Raw genomic sequence first — 17,052 nt, 5'->3', positions numbered from 1 at the left:
AGACAGATGAGCAGAGCCTTCTCCACAGCTGTCTCTGCTGAGCATCAGTGCAGCGGGGCAGGAACTGAGAACAGCAGGGTCACTTCATGTGTGTGTGTGTGTGTGTGTGTGTGTGTGTTCTTCACGCCCCGCTGGCAGCACACAGGGGCAGGGATGAAACCCTGATTTCTGATGCAGTGCCCCTTTGCCTCACCCCCAGCAGTGAGCTAGCAGGGCTGGGTGTGCTGTTGGTGTGACAGCCCGGTGAATCAGTGACAAGAGCCCCTACGTGCGCTCAGCTGGCCATGCCACCAGCAGCGCTGTCACCGCCGGGGCGAGGAGGAGCCGGCACCGGGAGCAGAGCCCTTGGTGCCCTGCGGGGAGGAACAAGGTCACGGGCTGCAAACCCAGCAGGGATGCAAGGAGCAGGGCAGGAAGGACAGAGTGGGGCCAGTGACAGTGTGGGGAGGTGACAAGCGGCGAAAGCACAGACTGCAGGAGGAACAAAGCACACTGGGGTTCAGAGAACAGGGAGAGAAGGGATCAAAAAGGAGGAGGCAGGTAAAGGAGCCAGAGATGAGCATCACCTTCTCTAAGGTGCCTGGAGCTGATATCTAAGCATCAACACCGCCGACAGGTAACAGCAAAACCTCTGGCAGAGCATCTTTCTCTGCCTTTGCTTTCTCTCACTTCCTGTGGCAAGCGTCCCCCACCTCCTCCTTCAGCCTTTTGACAGAAAAATACCAATGCTGCTGAAGTGAGTTTTATGGGGGGAATGGCTTTGTGTCTAATTTTAGGAATAACAATAGAATTTTATGTCCTAAATTTGCATTGGACTGTGTGTTAAAAGCTGTTGTTTTTCTGTGCCTCTGGTTTGTTTTTGCAGGCAGCCAAAGCTTCCAGAAGCCCTGAGCTTACCTGCAGCTTGATAGAGCAAATGAAGCAGGGTGAGATAGAAAGCTGCCTCCCACTGCTCCTCCCTGTGCCAGGAATGTGGAACATGAATCATGGTGCTGCTCTCTCCTTGACAGGGAGCATGCACGGAGCAGGAACCTTCCCAACCTCAGGAGCTTGGAAGCAAGAGTCAGGCAGCTTGGATAGGAAATACAATGTAATTTTCATCTTCCCCTTTCTTCTTGTAAAGTCCTACATGGAGCAGGAAATTCACCAACTCCATATACCAGAAGGGGAAAAATACAAACCCCAATCAAAACAAAAAAACCCACAACTGCCTCAACCATACCAGAACTAGTACACAAACTGAAAATAAAATTCCCAGTTCCATACTGAAACTTTACATCAAATCTAAAGCCTTCATCTGTCATCTGCTCATCTTTCTTCATCAAAAAGCTTCCTCCAGCTACTGGTGAAGCAGCAGTCAGCCTTGGAGCTTAAGCAGTGATGATTACTTCACCAAAGGGAGTTCCCAGTTCAAACTCCAGTCATGAAGAAGCCAGCAATTACAAATACTTAATCTCATTTTCTTTTAGTTTTGCCACTTAAATGCACATCAGAAAGTTCATTTTCAAGTTGCCTTTAGAAACAAAACAAAAGTCCAGCAGTCCAGAGTTACGAATGGTGGGATGGAGGCTGTAGCTACAAGTTCAATGCATGTCATAGAAAAGGGTGATGATGATGGTGCCATCCTTGCTCTTGTAGATCACATGGCAGTTCCATCCCCAAGCTGCACCTCTGCAGGGACAGGATAACCATGTGCTACCCAATCCATTGGAAATCTGGCATTTTTCAAGTGTTCTACTTCTGTGACCTAAATTGTATCTCTCTGATGTACTTTTGGCTACCATAAGAAATCCTGCTGAGGAACTTCATCCCAAGAATGCACTCTCATGGAGTACATCACTAAGCTAATCCCTCCTCAGCAGGGAGACATGGAATAGACAATCCATGGATCCCTCTGTGCTGCAACAACTAATCCATTGTACTGGTATAGTAAAGGATAGAAGTGACCGTCCAATATTGCCAAAAGCAGGCACTTCCCCAAGTCCTCAAGCTGCCCTAATTCTGCAGGGAAGGTGCAACAATCACTACAGACCAGACCAAAGACAATAAAAATGGGCAGGATGGGGGAAAAGATCTGCCAGCCAAATACCAACAGGAGCATAACCAGAGGCTCTCTCTGCACTCTGTCCACGGGATGTACCCGAGTTCTCACTACCAAATCCAGAGCATCCCACCTTTTTGACCATGCACATGTGCCAAGATCTACCCCTGAAAATAACAAATGTCCTCTTCATTTTATACTCACCATATACCTGAGCCTGGAATATTAGTTGTCAAACTCTTCCAGGGACAGAGGATTGTTGTCTCTAAAGACAGCTGAAAGGCACTAGGCAGTTCTTTGGTTAAGCAGCCTTGTATGAGCCAGTCTGCTTTGTGTTCCCCTTGAAGAAAAGGGATCTCCCTACACCACTAACTACATCTATTGCAACATCTGCCATTAGTGTGCAAACAACCATGCAGTCTGCTGTAATCCAGTAAACCGAGTGTTTCAAACACCTGTAAATGTTTACAACTGTCAAATCAAATGCTTACAAAAGGACAAAGCAAAATCCTGTATCTAAACATCCCAAGTCCCAGAGAGAAACAGCACTGGATCTTGATGTCAGGCAAATGCACATCTCTCTCCTGGGCAGAGTCAAAAAACAAGATCTGAACATGCTTCTCTCTCCCATTTACCCCTCATGCTTAGAAAATCCTAATTATTACCATAGTCTTTTGTTCTTTCTCCTACTTTCACTTCTATACAAATGTAAGCTCCTGATAGTAATAAATGCTTCACCCAATGAGAACAGAAACAGAGCCTACTTCAAAGGCTTCCAGCTTCCAGCTGCCTTCATCCAAACATAACACAGAGCCTGTACCAACGTTAGCCCTGGTGCTGCACTTCCCACTGCTCTGTTCACCAGGGGACCTTAGATCCTCTGCAATGCCCAAGTGATTTCCACTTGCCCTGAACCTCTACCAGGCAAAAAGAAAAGGCACAAGCTTACCTCTAGAATTTCTCCCACCTCTGCTGCTTCAGAGTGACCAGTTTAGTTAACATGAATCACACACACACTTTTTCAGCTGGGTTTCTCCTCCATATCCTAACTCCCATGCAGGGAGATTTTTGGCCATCTTAGACAAGCTCTGGGGTTTATTTTTGCAGGAACAAGTCAAACAGGAACACAGCCATGCCTTCCAACTGAGCAGCACACAGAGCACTCTGTACCAAATTGTATTTCAGGTCCTTCAGAGGGAAATGCCATGTTTAAGAGGCACAGACTGCTGTCTCTTAGTCACCTCCTTTTTAAAAAGAGGACTTGAAATGCAAACTTAAGCAAATCACACTTAAAATAACATCAGAAGGAAAGAGATGGAGAACAGCAATGGAAGTATCTGTGAATGAGGTCTTCCTTCACATCACCTCTACCCAGAGTACAATGTTCAGTCAAGCATCACTCCCAAACAACCTCTGCCTAGACTCGGGGATGAGAGATGATAAAGGCACTAATATTCTGCCAGAAGGGCATTTAAGTAAAGGCAGCAGCAGCCTAGCAGCAGTTTTACCGAGCTCACAGAAATCCATTCAAGAGCAACACTATCAGTAAACAAAAGGCTGGAAGGCAAATGTGAGATTTCTCCCCTTACACTTCCCTACATGTACCAGAAATCCTTACATGAGAGAGAGGTAGGGAAGGAAGTAACTATAAGACCAGGAAGAACTCCACACTTGCAGAAACCAGGCTCCTCAGCAGCTCTTGAAGGTCTTTGCCACGCAACATGTAATGAGACAGCCAGGAGCTCACTTTCTTTGGCCATATTTCAGATTTTCTGCAAGAAGAAAAAAGCTTGCACAGGAACTTTATCTACCAGGTCATACTCCTCTTCATCACTCAAAGCAATCTTGAAGTTTTTGGGCAATTTTAACTCTGGGTTATGAAGAGAGTGGCCTCAAAATTGCTTAGTTCTTTTAAGTCCTGCAAAACCAGGATTGGAGAGCAATTCTTGTCAGTGCCCCAAGCAAAATAAAAAGACAGAAGCATTTCATCCTTGTCAGGCATCAAGGAGTCTGCAAAGCCCTTGAGATCCACAGGAAAGCAAGTGTCACTGAAGTTTTAAAATTTATTGTTGTTCTAAGGCAGGCCAAGAAGGAAATACAATACACTATTTCTGGCTTTTGCAGAATGGTACTGCAGTATCACAGCTTGTGTTTCTTGTCTAAAATGGAGTTCATCAACCAGCTAGCCTCTTCCCAATAAATGCCAGAGCCTTCCCAGCCACCTCATCCTTGTACCCAGCAACTGTGTCCTCAACTGCAGCTTCACCTGTTCCTTACCTGCTCATCCATGATGATCTGCCAACTTTTTTTCCTAAAGCCCCGACCCAAATCTGCAGAGACAAGCTTGCCCTGTAAGAATAAGGCTGAGGCAGCCAACCCCAGAGCCCCATGCAAGGCCACTTTTTCTAACAGAGCCACAAGACATGTATGTCATTTCAAAAGTTCTTCGAATATCTCTGGAGAGCACAAGTAAAATGCTTTTACGCTTCACAAAGACACCATCCACACTTTTCCTCTTCCCAAACCTGTGTTGTGCTGAAACAGTAGCAAGGAGGTATTTCAGTTTCGAGTACACCCACAGGATGGGATCACAGCATTGGTGACACGAACTCTAATCCAGCACATGTCATGCAGATGTCACAGCACCACTGCTGGCCCAAGCTGCAGCCTAGGAGCAGAGATTCTGAGGTCTCCAGGAATGCAAGGTGCACTCTGTTGTGCACTGCAATTTCCTTGCTCCCTTCCTTACCTCAGGCCCCACCACATGCCAGGCAAAAGATCACTGTGGTGGCACATTTTCCTGTGCAAGCCCTTGTATGAGAATCCCAGGCTACTGCACTACTAGAAAATTGCAGCTGATGCCAAATAGCAATGTCTCCTCTGTCTCTAGATGTGCTGTAACCAATGGCCTTGTTCCCCACAGATATGTTATCTGTGTTCACACACCAAGTGTCTCAAGGAAGAGCAGCCAAAATACAGGAGGCTAAACTCTCCCAGAGCCATCAGAAGTGATACAGGAGGGAACAGCATGTAAGCTAAAGCAGCAAGCCAAAGTCTACTGTTTTAAAGCTGCATAGAACTTGCTCAAGTCTCATGGGATTTTGAAGAATTCAATTCACATGTGTTTTTCAAATCAAAGGCTTTGTGAAAAGTAATTTTTAGCATCGCACACCAACATTCTACTGAAATGGTCTTAATGTAAGTTAGAATAAGAGCCCCAGTCTCCATCACACCAACAGAATAATCCTTTCATCTCAGTTCTTCAGCTTTAGAAGTTGACCAGCTGCTGGCAGGTTTCTGGCTAACATTTGAACACAAAGGAAAAAGTCACAGAAGTCCAGATATATAATACCAAATTCATTAATTCCCAAGCCATTTCAGAAGACAAAACCTCAAGTTTCTTGCAGAAGGCAGATTTTTGCTTAGCTTGCTGTCTTTTCAAAGTCATGAAAAGACACTTGGCACCCAGAATTCCATAAAATGAGCCATTTTTTGTTTTCTCTTTAACAGGAGTAAATTGAAGGCTTTAAAGTGTCCAAGTGGTATGCATGAAGCTCTACTTTGCTTATTCCAAAATCAACAGAACTCTTTTACCACCTATACAGAAAGGGATGCTCATCAACAGCTTGTCACTGTGCTGCAGAAACTTAACACAAGGAATGAAAGATGGGTTATGCGATTTGGCTGACAGACTCCATGACAATAACTCTAAAAGCACAGCAAAGATCAGTTCAGGACAAAACATACTTTATTGTACTGTAATGTCAGAAGTACAAGAAAAGTACTGCAGAGAACCATGCTAATGGCGCTTCCAGGGTCTGTGAAGGACAGAAGTACAAGATAATGGGGTACTACTGTACTCAGTGCAAAAACTGATTCATTTGAGGCACAAGTACACTATTGTTTAAGCAGCTTGATTCAAGCACAGCTCTGGTATGTGATCTACTCTGTTTTCTTTCTATGTGACATTTCTAGAACAAAGCTACCTTTACATGAAAGAGGCAGTAGATTCAAGTCAGGGGTGTCCAACTTGCCACTTGGCAACCAAAAAAAAATTAAGAAAAATACTCTGCATAGTCACCCTCCACATCTTAGTTTCAGATATGGAGCTGTGTCTAGAGAAGAAAAGTTACTCTGAAAGGTCAGAACCCAGATCCATTTGGCTGGGTGGGGTTCCCCCCGCTTCCTACGTCTGTGGGTAACTTAATTCACGTTGACCACAATTTATCCAATAAGAAAAAAAACCACAACCAACTCATAACTTGGGTAAGAAATCATACATATCTAACATTCAAATAAACTTCAGCCCTTGAGATCCTAACTTATGGCTTAAGACACAATGAAATAGTTTGGGCACCCTTGAGTTAAGTTAATGAACAGCATTTTTGCTAAAAAGGCAAGCAAGATCACTGTTTTAAACAGAGCTGACCTCTACAAGAACAAAGCAGGAATCCAAGTCACTAGTTACTACTAGGCTGACATGTACTGCTGCCCAGAAAGATAAAAACATAACATCACAATGAAAACGTTCAACAAAGTTGAAAGATAAAGGTTTCAACACCAGAAGCAGCATTTGAAAACAAGCTGTTTAAGTTAATCTTTTCAAGAGATGCAGATTGCATAACTCTACGCATGAACAAACATGCTGGCAATCTTCTCCTTTTACACAGCAGCTGTGTTTAACATAGGAAGTTCTGGGTTTAAAGAAAGCTACTTGAAGAAGAATTAAGATTTGCAATTCCCTGTCTAACTTAATGAGATTAGTAGAGAAACGAAAAAAAATGACTACTGAAACAGTAGTTTCTCAGTGGCTCCCTATCATTACAAACACAGCCGGATTTGTAAGCAATGCAAGACTAAACAGACAGCTATTATTTTATATTATTACTATGCTCATAAGTTACATCTGTTAAAGTTAAAAAAAGCCAAGCAGTTTCACCCTATTTCAAGGATAGTTTCCAATCAACACCAGTTTACATGGTGAATGGGACTTCACGAATAAACAAGGAATGGTGACATCTTTGGGTCAAGAATGACAAGAAATAATGGGCTCTGTGCTACCAATCAACCTCAACAAGAATATGGCACATGGGCCAGCCCAAGCTGTACCAACACTGAACCTTTAGCACTCAGCACAAATTCGGATCTCTTCACTTTAGCTAGCAAACCAGGTGAAAAGGCTGGGTAAAAAAACCCAAAAAACCAAAAACCTAACTAAAAACTTAAGCCAAAAGTTGGAATATACTTTTAAAAAAACATCTGTAGTTTTAAAATAACTTGATGCTGACATCAGTTTGTGCAAACTAAAAAAAAACAACCCTCATTGAATTTCTCTCCAACAAAAGAAAAATCCTGCAAATATTTTCCTTTTAGCCCACTGTACCTTAAGATACAATCTCAAATCTAACAGATGTAAATGAAAGAGAGAAGAAGTTACAGCATCTGCACAACATTCTTTCTACAAACAGCTGCTGGAGGGAAAGTAAAATATAAAAGGAATAAAGAAAGTAAGGTTCCATCTGAAATATTCTCACAGTCTTTCCCACTTTGTAGTCCATGAATCCGACTCTGATGCTAAGGTGACAGTGTATGTAAGCAGATTTTTTTGTTGATTTTATTACATTGGAGTTTCAATTGAAGAGAACCTGAGAAGAGACTGGGGCCTCTTCAGGAATTGTCGGATGGAACGTGCTCCTCGAAGCCCTCGCTCTCCCGGACCAAGGCTCGCTCCAGGATGACGCGGCCCTCCTTGTAGCGCTGGCTGTCCTCGGTGGCAAACTCATAGATCCAGCCCAGTTTGCTGTTGCAGTTCTTGCAGCTCACGTCCCGGACCATGTGGCGGCCGGTGAGCATGACCCGATCCTGAACTTCACTGTACTGCAGATTGACCACCTGGGACAAACACACAGGCACAGGGAACAACACAGAGGATTAGTCTGCCTAGGGGAAACCTGCTGAATGACTCGTTTAGAAGGGAAGAGCCTGTGGCACCACACACAACTGAAAACTGCAGTGTAAAAAATCCCCTGTGTGACAGAGAGGGCAACACCTTAAAGATGTGCTTCATAGTGATGTAAAACCCTCACATTTTAACTGAGAGACACGGATGGCTATCACAAAATGTGCCAAAGGGCTGTGTTCAACTCTGGGTGAGAAACTCCCAGTGAACAGCTTGTAAATTTGTATTAAACCACTTGTAATGTATGTAACTCATTTCTAGCAACTGAGGTGATCACCAAGTCCCAGAACTCAGAAACAAAATATTAAAAGAGGTACTTCTTTAAAAATCTTGGAGTGCCTTTGAAATAATTACCTAAGAAAAAGCCAGGGTCTGTGGCTGAGAACATAGACATGAAACATGCACATGAAACATGCACATGAAACATGCACATGAAACATGTGTGCTGTATCAGCAGTTTAAATATACTTGCAACTTCTTTTGCAGCATCACCACAAAACCAGGATGTTTACTTCATTGAAAAGTTGATGTGAGAACTATACCCAAGCTGATTCTAAAGGATGGGACTGTACTACTTTCTCAGCTTTGCACCTGACTGCTTCAAATGTACAGCTTTTGACTGCACAAATAGAAAACCTCAAACTGCTGTAATGAAACCCTGCTATTTAACATTAAAAAAAAATCTGAACTCCAGGATCCAGAGCTTATTGGATGAGGAAGAAAGCTTTCAGTACTGATAAGATCTGGGATACCAAAAGTCCCAGAGCAAAACACAGTTAAGACACTATTCATGCCTTTATTAACTCTGCCCACGGACAAATGGCTTATAAGAAAAAACCAAAACTAAAACAAAACAAAAACAAAAAAACCCCCCAAAACTAAAACAAAACCAAGCATTATATGTTCAGGAACCATTTTTTTCAATTAATCTAATGGACAAGTCCTTATGCAAGGTTAATAAATAATCCTACAATTCACTCAAAAATTTTGACATCTGTATTTTAATCTATTGAATTGAATCAATTAAAAACTCTTAAACTAAACCAGAGTATTACTGCCTGTAAAAAAGATTGTGATTGATTGTGGCAACTTAAGTTGCCAGACTGTTAAATTAAATGCATTTCAGAAATTAAACAAAATATTATCTAGACTTTTTTTTAAACTGCATAAAAGTGAAAAAAACCTTTGGAACCCTTTGACAGACACCAGTTACTCTCAGAGTGAATTTGAGGTTCATGTTACAGAAGTCTCTGAAGTTGAAACTCCATCAATTTCGGCCTGAGGCCTCTACATACAGTCTTCTTTACAGTCTTTCAGCATTTCAGACAAAACTAATTTAGCTAAGTTTCTCATCAACAGTAAATGTCAAATTTGACTTCAAAGACAGAAAAAAAAAAAAAAAAGCTAAAATAGTAATTACGCAACACTTTAGCCAAGAAGTTTTTCGATCTCATGACAGATTCATATCCCACAAACTCATTTTTCAAAAGTAAACAGCAGTTCCTCCAGCCTCTTACCAACCTTGTTAAAAAGAAAGGCCCTTCCTGTGGCCCCTGTAAAGCGAGTGGAGATGAGCTCGGAGCGGTTGGTCAGGATCGTGTCACAGTTTGCGCAGGAGAACAGGCGAGTGCCACCAATGTGATCCAAAAAAATTCTACCCATTTTTAGAACTTATCTAAGTTTCTACTCAAGACCTGAAAGTAAAAAGAAACATCATGTAAAAAAAGCATTTCAGCAAAAAAATTGAAACTCCCGAACATCCAAAAACTGAAACTCCCAAATATCCCATATATATGGCAGAATATTCTTCACAGCAATTCAGCTAATGATTCCTCAAAGTCACTCCTCTGTTGGTGAACTGCTGAACTTACAGCCTGCCTTCACCCTCTCATCAAAACAAGTTATTTCCCAAAGTGACCATTTCACCAATAAATTACATAAATACAAACTAATTACATTAAATGAGAAAAACACAACCTGAAACATTTAAAATACAATCCAGACTTTTGTAGACCCCCTACTGACCCCTACAGTTCTTAAACTCAGAAGCTTCCACTTCTTTTAACACAATACTGAAATTCTATTTCAGTACATTCCAAACAACTCACTCATCTTAGTCAGCACTAAGAAATGAAGCACTGAGAATTACACTGAGTCACCAAGACAATTATAGCTTAATTTTCCCAAGTCACCCCCACCTTTTATAATACATATTTATTATGTCACTTCCCCATAACTTTGCACAATTTATGACACACAATCACACAACACCACCACTCAGAATGTTGGTATAGCACCCTGGCTGCTGTATTTGACTTGACACTTCTTTGTTTCATATACACACCAACATAGGAAAGATTTGGATGCTATTTCACATAATAAACAACCCACCCAGTCTTTACACCAGACAGTTTTATATACAAATGTTTAAAGTTGTCTAATCCAAATATAAAATACTGTGTCATTTATCCAAGGTATTTCCAAAGGCTCATCACTAAAATACCTCAGCAACTCCAATAAGAAAAAAACCAGAGCTTAAAAACTTCATAGCAGATGACCTGCAGTGCCTGATAAATCAGCCTCTTCACTGCTTAGGAAAATTAAAGTGTCTCACCAACTTGACACGAACTAACATAAATTACTCAAAGTTAACTAGTGAGTAGGCACAGAATGTATAGCCAAAAACTTAAATCACGATGGGTGATGTAACATGACAAAGGAATTGAATTATGATGTTATTTCCCTTTCAACTGCAGAAGGTTTATGACTAAACTTCTGCAGTTAAACAAGTTAAATGTACCTCCATTTATGCTTCGATGTGGAATCAGAAAAATGTATTGTCTCTGCTTTTGTCATGCAGAGCAATGCAAAGTAAATTTGACACACTGCAATATTAGAATTGTGTGGGCTTTACTTTTCAGAGCAGGAGACTGTGCCATTCATAGAGAAGTCAATCAAATTCTGTGCTCATCTAATTGAATATTCTAAGTCAAATACCATTAAGAAGCACAAATACCTAATTTAAACTAATTTCAAGGTTTAGGGGATCAGTTTCTTAAAGTCTACTCTTAACACGCACAAAGCAAATGGACTAAAACTTGCACCTGCACACACAGAGCTTAACACACCATTTTTGCATCTAAAAATCAGAAGCCACTGACGTAATGTTTTTTTTTTCCAATTGCTTTATTTCACACTTTGTTTTCTTACAATGTCAGGCAACAAAAGGGGCTCCTAATATTGAAGAGAGAGATTTTAGCTCGGGCTCCTTACCTTCAGATTTTTCAAATCACTATTAATCTTCTGTATCCCATCTGAAGGATACATAAAAATTAAAAGCAATGTCATGACTATTTCTTTTAAAGGTGATATAATACCCTTTCTCTTCTTCAAAGGATAAATAAAACAGGTCTGAGTGTTAGAGGTGTGATTCCACTCAAAATACAGAAAGCATTTTCATTTCGATTTCTCTAAGCTTTATACCTTTCTAATATGTCTTTATCTTTTGCAGCAACCAAAGGCAAAAAAAAAAAAATTAAAACACAAATAGTGACAAAATGAAAGAAAACCAACACACAAGAAGTGTGAATAATCAAGTATCAGTAGAAGTCTCCAGCCAGAAGAAACCACAAATACAAGCAATTAAGGCAATTGTAACAGATATGCCCATAAGGCACTTGGCCTAGGTCCGTGTGCCATCCTTCCTAACTTTGGATAATGTTATATTTGTGCTGATTGTATTGTGGATTCAAAACAATTAACTGATCATAAGTTACAGTAATGTGGAATCAGCATCCAAAAGGGTATTTCTTTCAGAGTAAACACAATGCCCACCCTGCCAGTACTTTTAGAAGGTAACGTAACATTAAATCCAAAACTGTCTCTGTCTCACCAAGAGCAACACACACACAGAGCCTGGTGTCCAGAACAGATCTTCTACACAGTCTGACCCTGCACAGCATGACATTTTTAAAAATGCACCTAAACACTTCAAATGCAAGTGCATCACCTGCCTAAAATCATAATTCATGTCAGTGGCCTCAGAAAAGCATTAGCCCAGAGACATTAAAAATGGAAATTAAATACTTCAGAAGGGAGCACAAGTGCAATTCTAACAAGCAAGTTCAAAGTCACAGCAACATTCAAATGTATTACTTCTCGATATGGCATTATGGCATGGACTGAAGTCTTGAGTCCCAAAGATCTCAAACACTAAAATAAATGTGTAAATAAATATATTCAAAGACGTAAGGCTGAAAAATCTGCCTACTAATACAAAGCCTAAAATTCTCACTTATTTATGTCACCTTAAAGAGCTGAAAGTAACCTAAACTCGCAGCAGAATCTAACAAACCAACTGGTACCAGAATACATTTTTTCAGAATACAGTGCATATGGAAGTCTATGTTCTTGAAATAATACACATTTTAAACATTTAGAAAACTAAATTCTACAGTTAGCACTGCAACAGTCAAAACAATGCAGATTTTTTATATGTTTTCTTAAGAAACTACTAGAACACTGTAAGGTTACCAGAGTGTCTAACTTTTCCAAAGTAACCTCTACACTTAACTACCACCTGGTAGACCTCAGTCAAAATATATAGCAGGCTACAGTTACCTCTGACCTCAGTTTTGATTGTTGAATTCAATGAATTTGTAAGGTCACAGCTGAACCACTATAAACTAGTCACCTTACATTAGTCTTTATGTTACTGCTCACAATAGTAAAAAGTAGGAAAAAATTACAAAATTACTTCAAGTAATGCAGACTTAAAATGCCAAACTTTATAATGGATTTTCTAAATAACCTAACATGGAAATTTTGCTTTTTCCTCTCCTGTAAAACAGAGAAACTGATTTCAATTTGAAATAATTTCAAGCTCTCCCCTTCCTTTTTCTTCCCCCAAGCTAAAAACACAGCATTCACTTATAAGGCCAAATCAGAAGGTACTTGCTGTGGATAAAGACTCCTCTCTCCTTATGTAAGGAGGCTGAATCCTGTAGGGTATACTTACTGCACACAGGAAAAAAACCAGAAGCACAACAGCACAAGGGGAAAGCAATTTTCCATAGCTCCCAGGCTCCTGCCCCTTACAAACACAAGTGGTGTGTACAAAGTCACCCAAGTTAACGCTGCAGATTTCTATCCCTATAGTTTCACTACCAATGGGAAAGGTGCAGGCGTCTATTTATGTTCACACATGCATAAATGATCTGAAAAAGCCACTTACAGGCAGCTTTGATAGGCAGTGGGAGGGCTCTCTTAAATGAGAAGCCAAAGAATTGTGAAACATAAAAGCATTTCTAAAGCTTAAGATCCTCTAAACAGGGGGAGGAAAATACAGTAAGTGCACTTGGCCATTCATCCACTATTTATACTTAAAAACACAGAAAATAACTTCCACTTGTCCAGAGAACCAGTCAGGCTCCCTAGTGCTACTTACAGCTCCAGAAAGTGACACTATCCCACCAATTCCATCATGCTACCAGCAGAATTTTCCGAAGTAGTGGACCAGGATCTTGGTTATTCACAAAACCAAATGCTGAGGAAAGAACAGATTTTTTTTTGGCCCATGATTTCACTTTTAAAAATCAGCTAAGCATTCTTTACTGGGCATGTATCAGTGATGAAGTTCTAGTGCTCCTGCCTTCATGCAAATTACCAAACACAAGTGATTATATCAAATGAATGGCTGCAATGTAAGAAAGGCAGACTTATTTACTTTCCTTAATGGGATATAAAGTATCTATTGCATGTCCAATCTCTCCATTTCCAAGAGAGGGGTACTTCATGAACTGAGAGATGATGATACTTCCATTATTCAGCACCCAGACCACCTTCCTGAGAGGACCTTTAGGACAGCAATTAATGACAGGTCGTATCACCTAGCAGGTCCGGCTTGCTGACAGTGCATGATTTTGACAGTACATTATTCTGACAGCATAAACCTTGATACCACTCCTCAATCTCTCTGTGAAAGACTTCCTCCCTGCATGCTTCTCCCAGTGAGTGCATGGACAGACATGAAACACAGGCATTGTGGCTGAGTGTTGTAATGTGTATTCCCAGAGCAGTAGCTCCCAAACTCCCCAAACACCTTCAGTGTTGATTTCAGCAACACTGAGCAACAACCATATCAAAGGGCTGACATTCAACAGCTTAATTTTGACCACTATCTGCACGCACACCCAAAACCACCTGAAGCACCACTTGGTTGGTATTTGTACTACCTCATCTGCTTATCTTCACCATCAATAAAGAATGAAAAAGTAACACAAATAATTATTTATTAACATATTTAAAACTAACAGTCAATGTGCTCTCGTCCTGGAATGCATCTCTTGAAGACACAGGACCGCCAACACTTGGGAGAGCCAGCAAGCACTTTCTCTATACACTGGACTGTGGATATTTCACAGGAGGAGCCTCAGTGTTGCTTCAGCACCATCTACTGCGTTCACATCTACAACAGAGAACAGCTGCTAGTTAAAGGACAAAAAACTGTGACCGCCTCTCTTTCACCATTTAACCAACTAAAAACATTTTCCTTTGTGAGCAAATAAGCTTTCTTTACCCTCTGACAAAGAGTTATGCTTTCCCCTAAGCACACTGAAACATTCTCCAGATGCACTTACCCTGGAACCAGGCTGAAACTTCATTATGGCTTCTCAGGAACTGGGCTTCAGCTTCCTCTTCTCATCTCAGAGATGGACAAAAGAGGAAAGAGAATTCTTAGCACAACTGCGCAAGACCAAATGTTAAAGAATCATAAAGGAAAAACTAAAACTTGCTCCTTACCTTCCCAGGTTTCCCTGCTCACAGGTGGGAGCACATCCAAAAATACACACGTGGTCAGTCTCTTGGGAGGTCGGAGATTCAATGTCCACCACCAACTTCTGCGGCTGTCCGAGTAAACAAGGCCTGGCCTCTGCCTACATGCAGAATTGAAACCACCACATGTAGCCAAATGTGGAGAGAAAATGAACTGGATCAGCCAGCATACTGCGCTCTTTAGAGCCATCCAGCTACTGTAGCAAACTGTGAAGGGAACTGAACACAGTCCAACGACAGAAGAGGCTTTGGCAAAGCCCAGATGCAGGGCACAGCACCCACCAACAACAGGCTGCCTTGCAGGATGAAAACACCCTTGTGCAACTTGCAGCAGTGCAATTTTGTATTGTAGGGTGCAGTAGTATCATTTCCTATTGCAAACTGCATTTTTCTTAGGTAAGGTGAGCACTAGGACACTGGCATTTAAATTTGTTTATGTCATATTGGTGCAGTGAAACACTAATCCAGGGTACTCTGTTTCACATTTACAGAGAGTAGAGGCACACAGATGGGTGCTTGTTTCTCATACAGCCCCTCTATCTCAGCATCTCCCACAGAGTAACTTAAACCCTCACAATAGTCTTGCTAGATAACATATAAAAGTATTCGTTTACAAATGGTATCAGACTCAGATTAATTTTCTTTCCCACAACTACACGGAGTCCAAAACCAGCAACTAGACCTGTCTCCCTGCTTCTTTTTCCCTTCATTTTCCTCCTTTCCCCTTCCTAACTAGTCCACTGTTTTTAAGAAAGCTGTATTTCCTTCTTTTGTAATAAATTTACTCTTACGCTACTTAAGCAGTTGAGACAACTTTTGTCTATGAATCCACTCTGCAACCTTCACAAAGCTAAACTACACATTTTCTGTTTTTATTAATTTAGTGCTGAAATGATACAAAACTTCATCCAAGGACATCACTGATTTCATGTGTCATTAAAAATGAAATCCAATAAACAACCTTTTAAGAAGTGGCGTAAAGACAACCATCATCCAAACCAGCCCATCCAGCTGGCAGAAAGGGTGCTAATACACTAAATGCATATCACCAAGAGATTTTTATGTTAACTAGAAAGGTCCTAAATGTAGATAAAGGCTCCAAAATTAGAGATCACCTTGCTAACAAACATCCATGGTGTACAGCCATTTCATCTACACATTTAACAAGTAATTTTTAACTTAAATCTTGCTTAAGGGAATTACGTATTTCAGTGAGAGCTGAGCAACCCAAGATTTCAACACAGGTCAAATGTTAGTAAACAAACATGAACCAATGACCTGACCTGGACAACGCCCCTTCAAGCTTGTGATGATTACCATGTTAAATACAGATATATAAAAATGTGTACAGCTCTCAGTGTGCGGCAAGTAACAAATACAGCATGTTCTTGTCATCTTCTCTGTTGGGCTTTGAGATGCAGTTTCATTTGTCCTCACACACTTGGCAATCACACTTGAAATTCACTCGTCATTATTAAAATCTATATACAAACAATAAGCTCTGCATCTCTAAGTAATTCTGTAACTACGGAAGTGAAAGTAGCAGATGACAGAAGCCTCCACAAAGTACTTTTGATGACTACTTTAGAAAAATTGAGCAGCACTTAAAAACTGACAGTTTTGTTTGTCACACACTCGACTTGAATTCAGCCATCCAGAAAGAGGCTCTATATAAAAATATGTATAGGATTATATATAGAGCAGTTACATATATATATTATATATATAGCAGTTACATACAGTCACATGAGGGAATGTTTACAACTGGGGAGCAAGTTCCCTTCCTTTCAGTCATAAACATTAGTTAAGATAATGGTTAATCCAGAGCCATTAGTTGCTGACATCAACAGTTGTTCTGTGATACCACTTTTGAAAGGGCCCTGCCCTGTTTCTCTCTCATAAGACCGTGTGTATTTGCTCTGTTATTCCCTCAGTCTAACCCTAAACACGTGTTTATTGTTTAAAGAAACCAAACACAAATAATTTATTACATTCTACGGAGATATCAATCCAAAACACGGCCTTCATTCTTAAATAAACACGCTGGATTAATCTAATCTACATCTGCTTGCACAGGACAGCTGAGGGCTGTGCACAGAGTAACAAATGAAGCAGACAAACAACAGTCTTATTTTTGCTTTGACTTAGACCTTTCCAAAAGCGCCGGCAGAATATTTCAGCTCCCTGGGAATCCATACTTCCACGGGGAAAACCCCAA

General features: G+C 40.7%; 1 protein-coding gene across 2 annotated transcripts; it reads right to left on the bottom strand.

Moving 5' to 3' along the window:
• Window positions 1-5,767: 5,767 nt before the first annotated feature.
• Window positions 5,768-15,064, bottom strand: YPEL5 (yippee like 5). 2 transcript variants are annotated; one of them, XM_014310580.2, is made up of 6 exons: window positions 14,802-15,060; window positions 14,639-14,703; window positions 14,313-14,466; window positions 13,447-13,545; window positions 9,522-9,694; window positions 5,768-7,933 (listed from the first exon to the last, which is right to left on the bottom strand). In XM_014310580.2, exons 5-6 carry the CDS (start codon window positions 9,660-9,662, stop codon window positions 7,709-7,711), a joined length of 366 nt encoding a protein of 121 aa, XP_014166055.1. In that variant the 5' UTR covers window positions 9,663-9,694; window positions 13,447-13,545; window positions 14,313-14,466; window positions 14,639-14,703; window positions 14,802-15,060; the 3' UTR covers window positions 5,768-7,708. The 2 variants fall into 2 exon arrangements, with proteins under 2 accessions (XP_014166055.1, XP_030919893.1); XM_031064033.1 differs by lacking the exon at window positions 13,447-13,545 and having other exon boundaries at window positions 14,802-15,064.
• Window positions 15,065-17,052: the final 1,988 nt, after the last annotated feature.

The sequence above is a fragment of the Geospiza fortis genome, unplaced genomic scaffold, assembly GCF_000277835.1.
Source record: "Geospiza fortis unplaced genomic scaffold, GeoFor_1.0 scaffold763, whole genome shotgun sequence".
Classification (NCBI taxonomy): Eukaryota; Metazoa; Chordata; class Aves; order Passeriformes; family Thraupidae; genus Geospiza; species Geospiza fortis.
The sequence above is the reverse complement of the archived record's forward strand: the minus strand, read 5'-3'. Positions and strand labels throughout refer to the sequence as shown.

Excerpts from the sequence above, each read along its gene's own strand:
- YPEL5 (XM_031064033.1), bottom strand. The coding sequence starts at position 9,662 with ATGGGTAGAATTTTTTTGGATCACATTGGTGGCACTCGCCTGTTCTCC. Across the intron at positions 7,934-9,521 it reads GGGCCTTTCTTTTTAACAAG|GTGGTCAATCTGCAGTACAG; the intron begins GTTGGTAAGAGG and ends TGTTTGTCCCAG.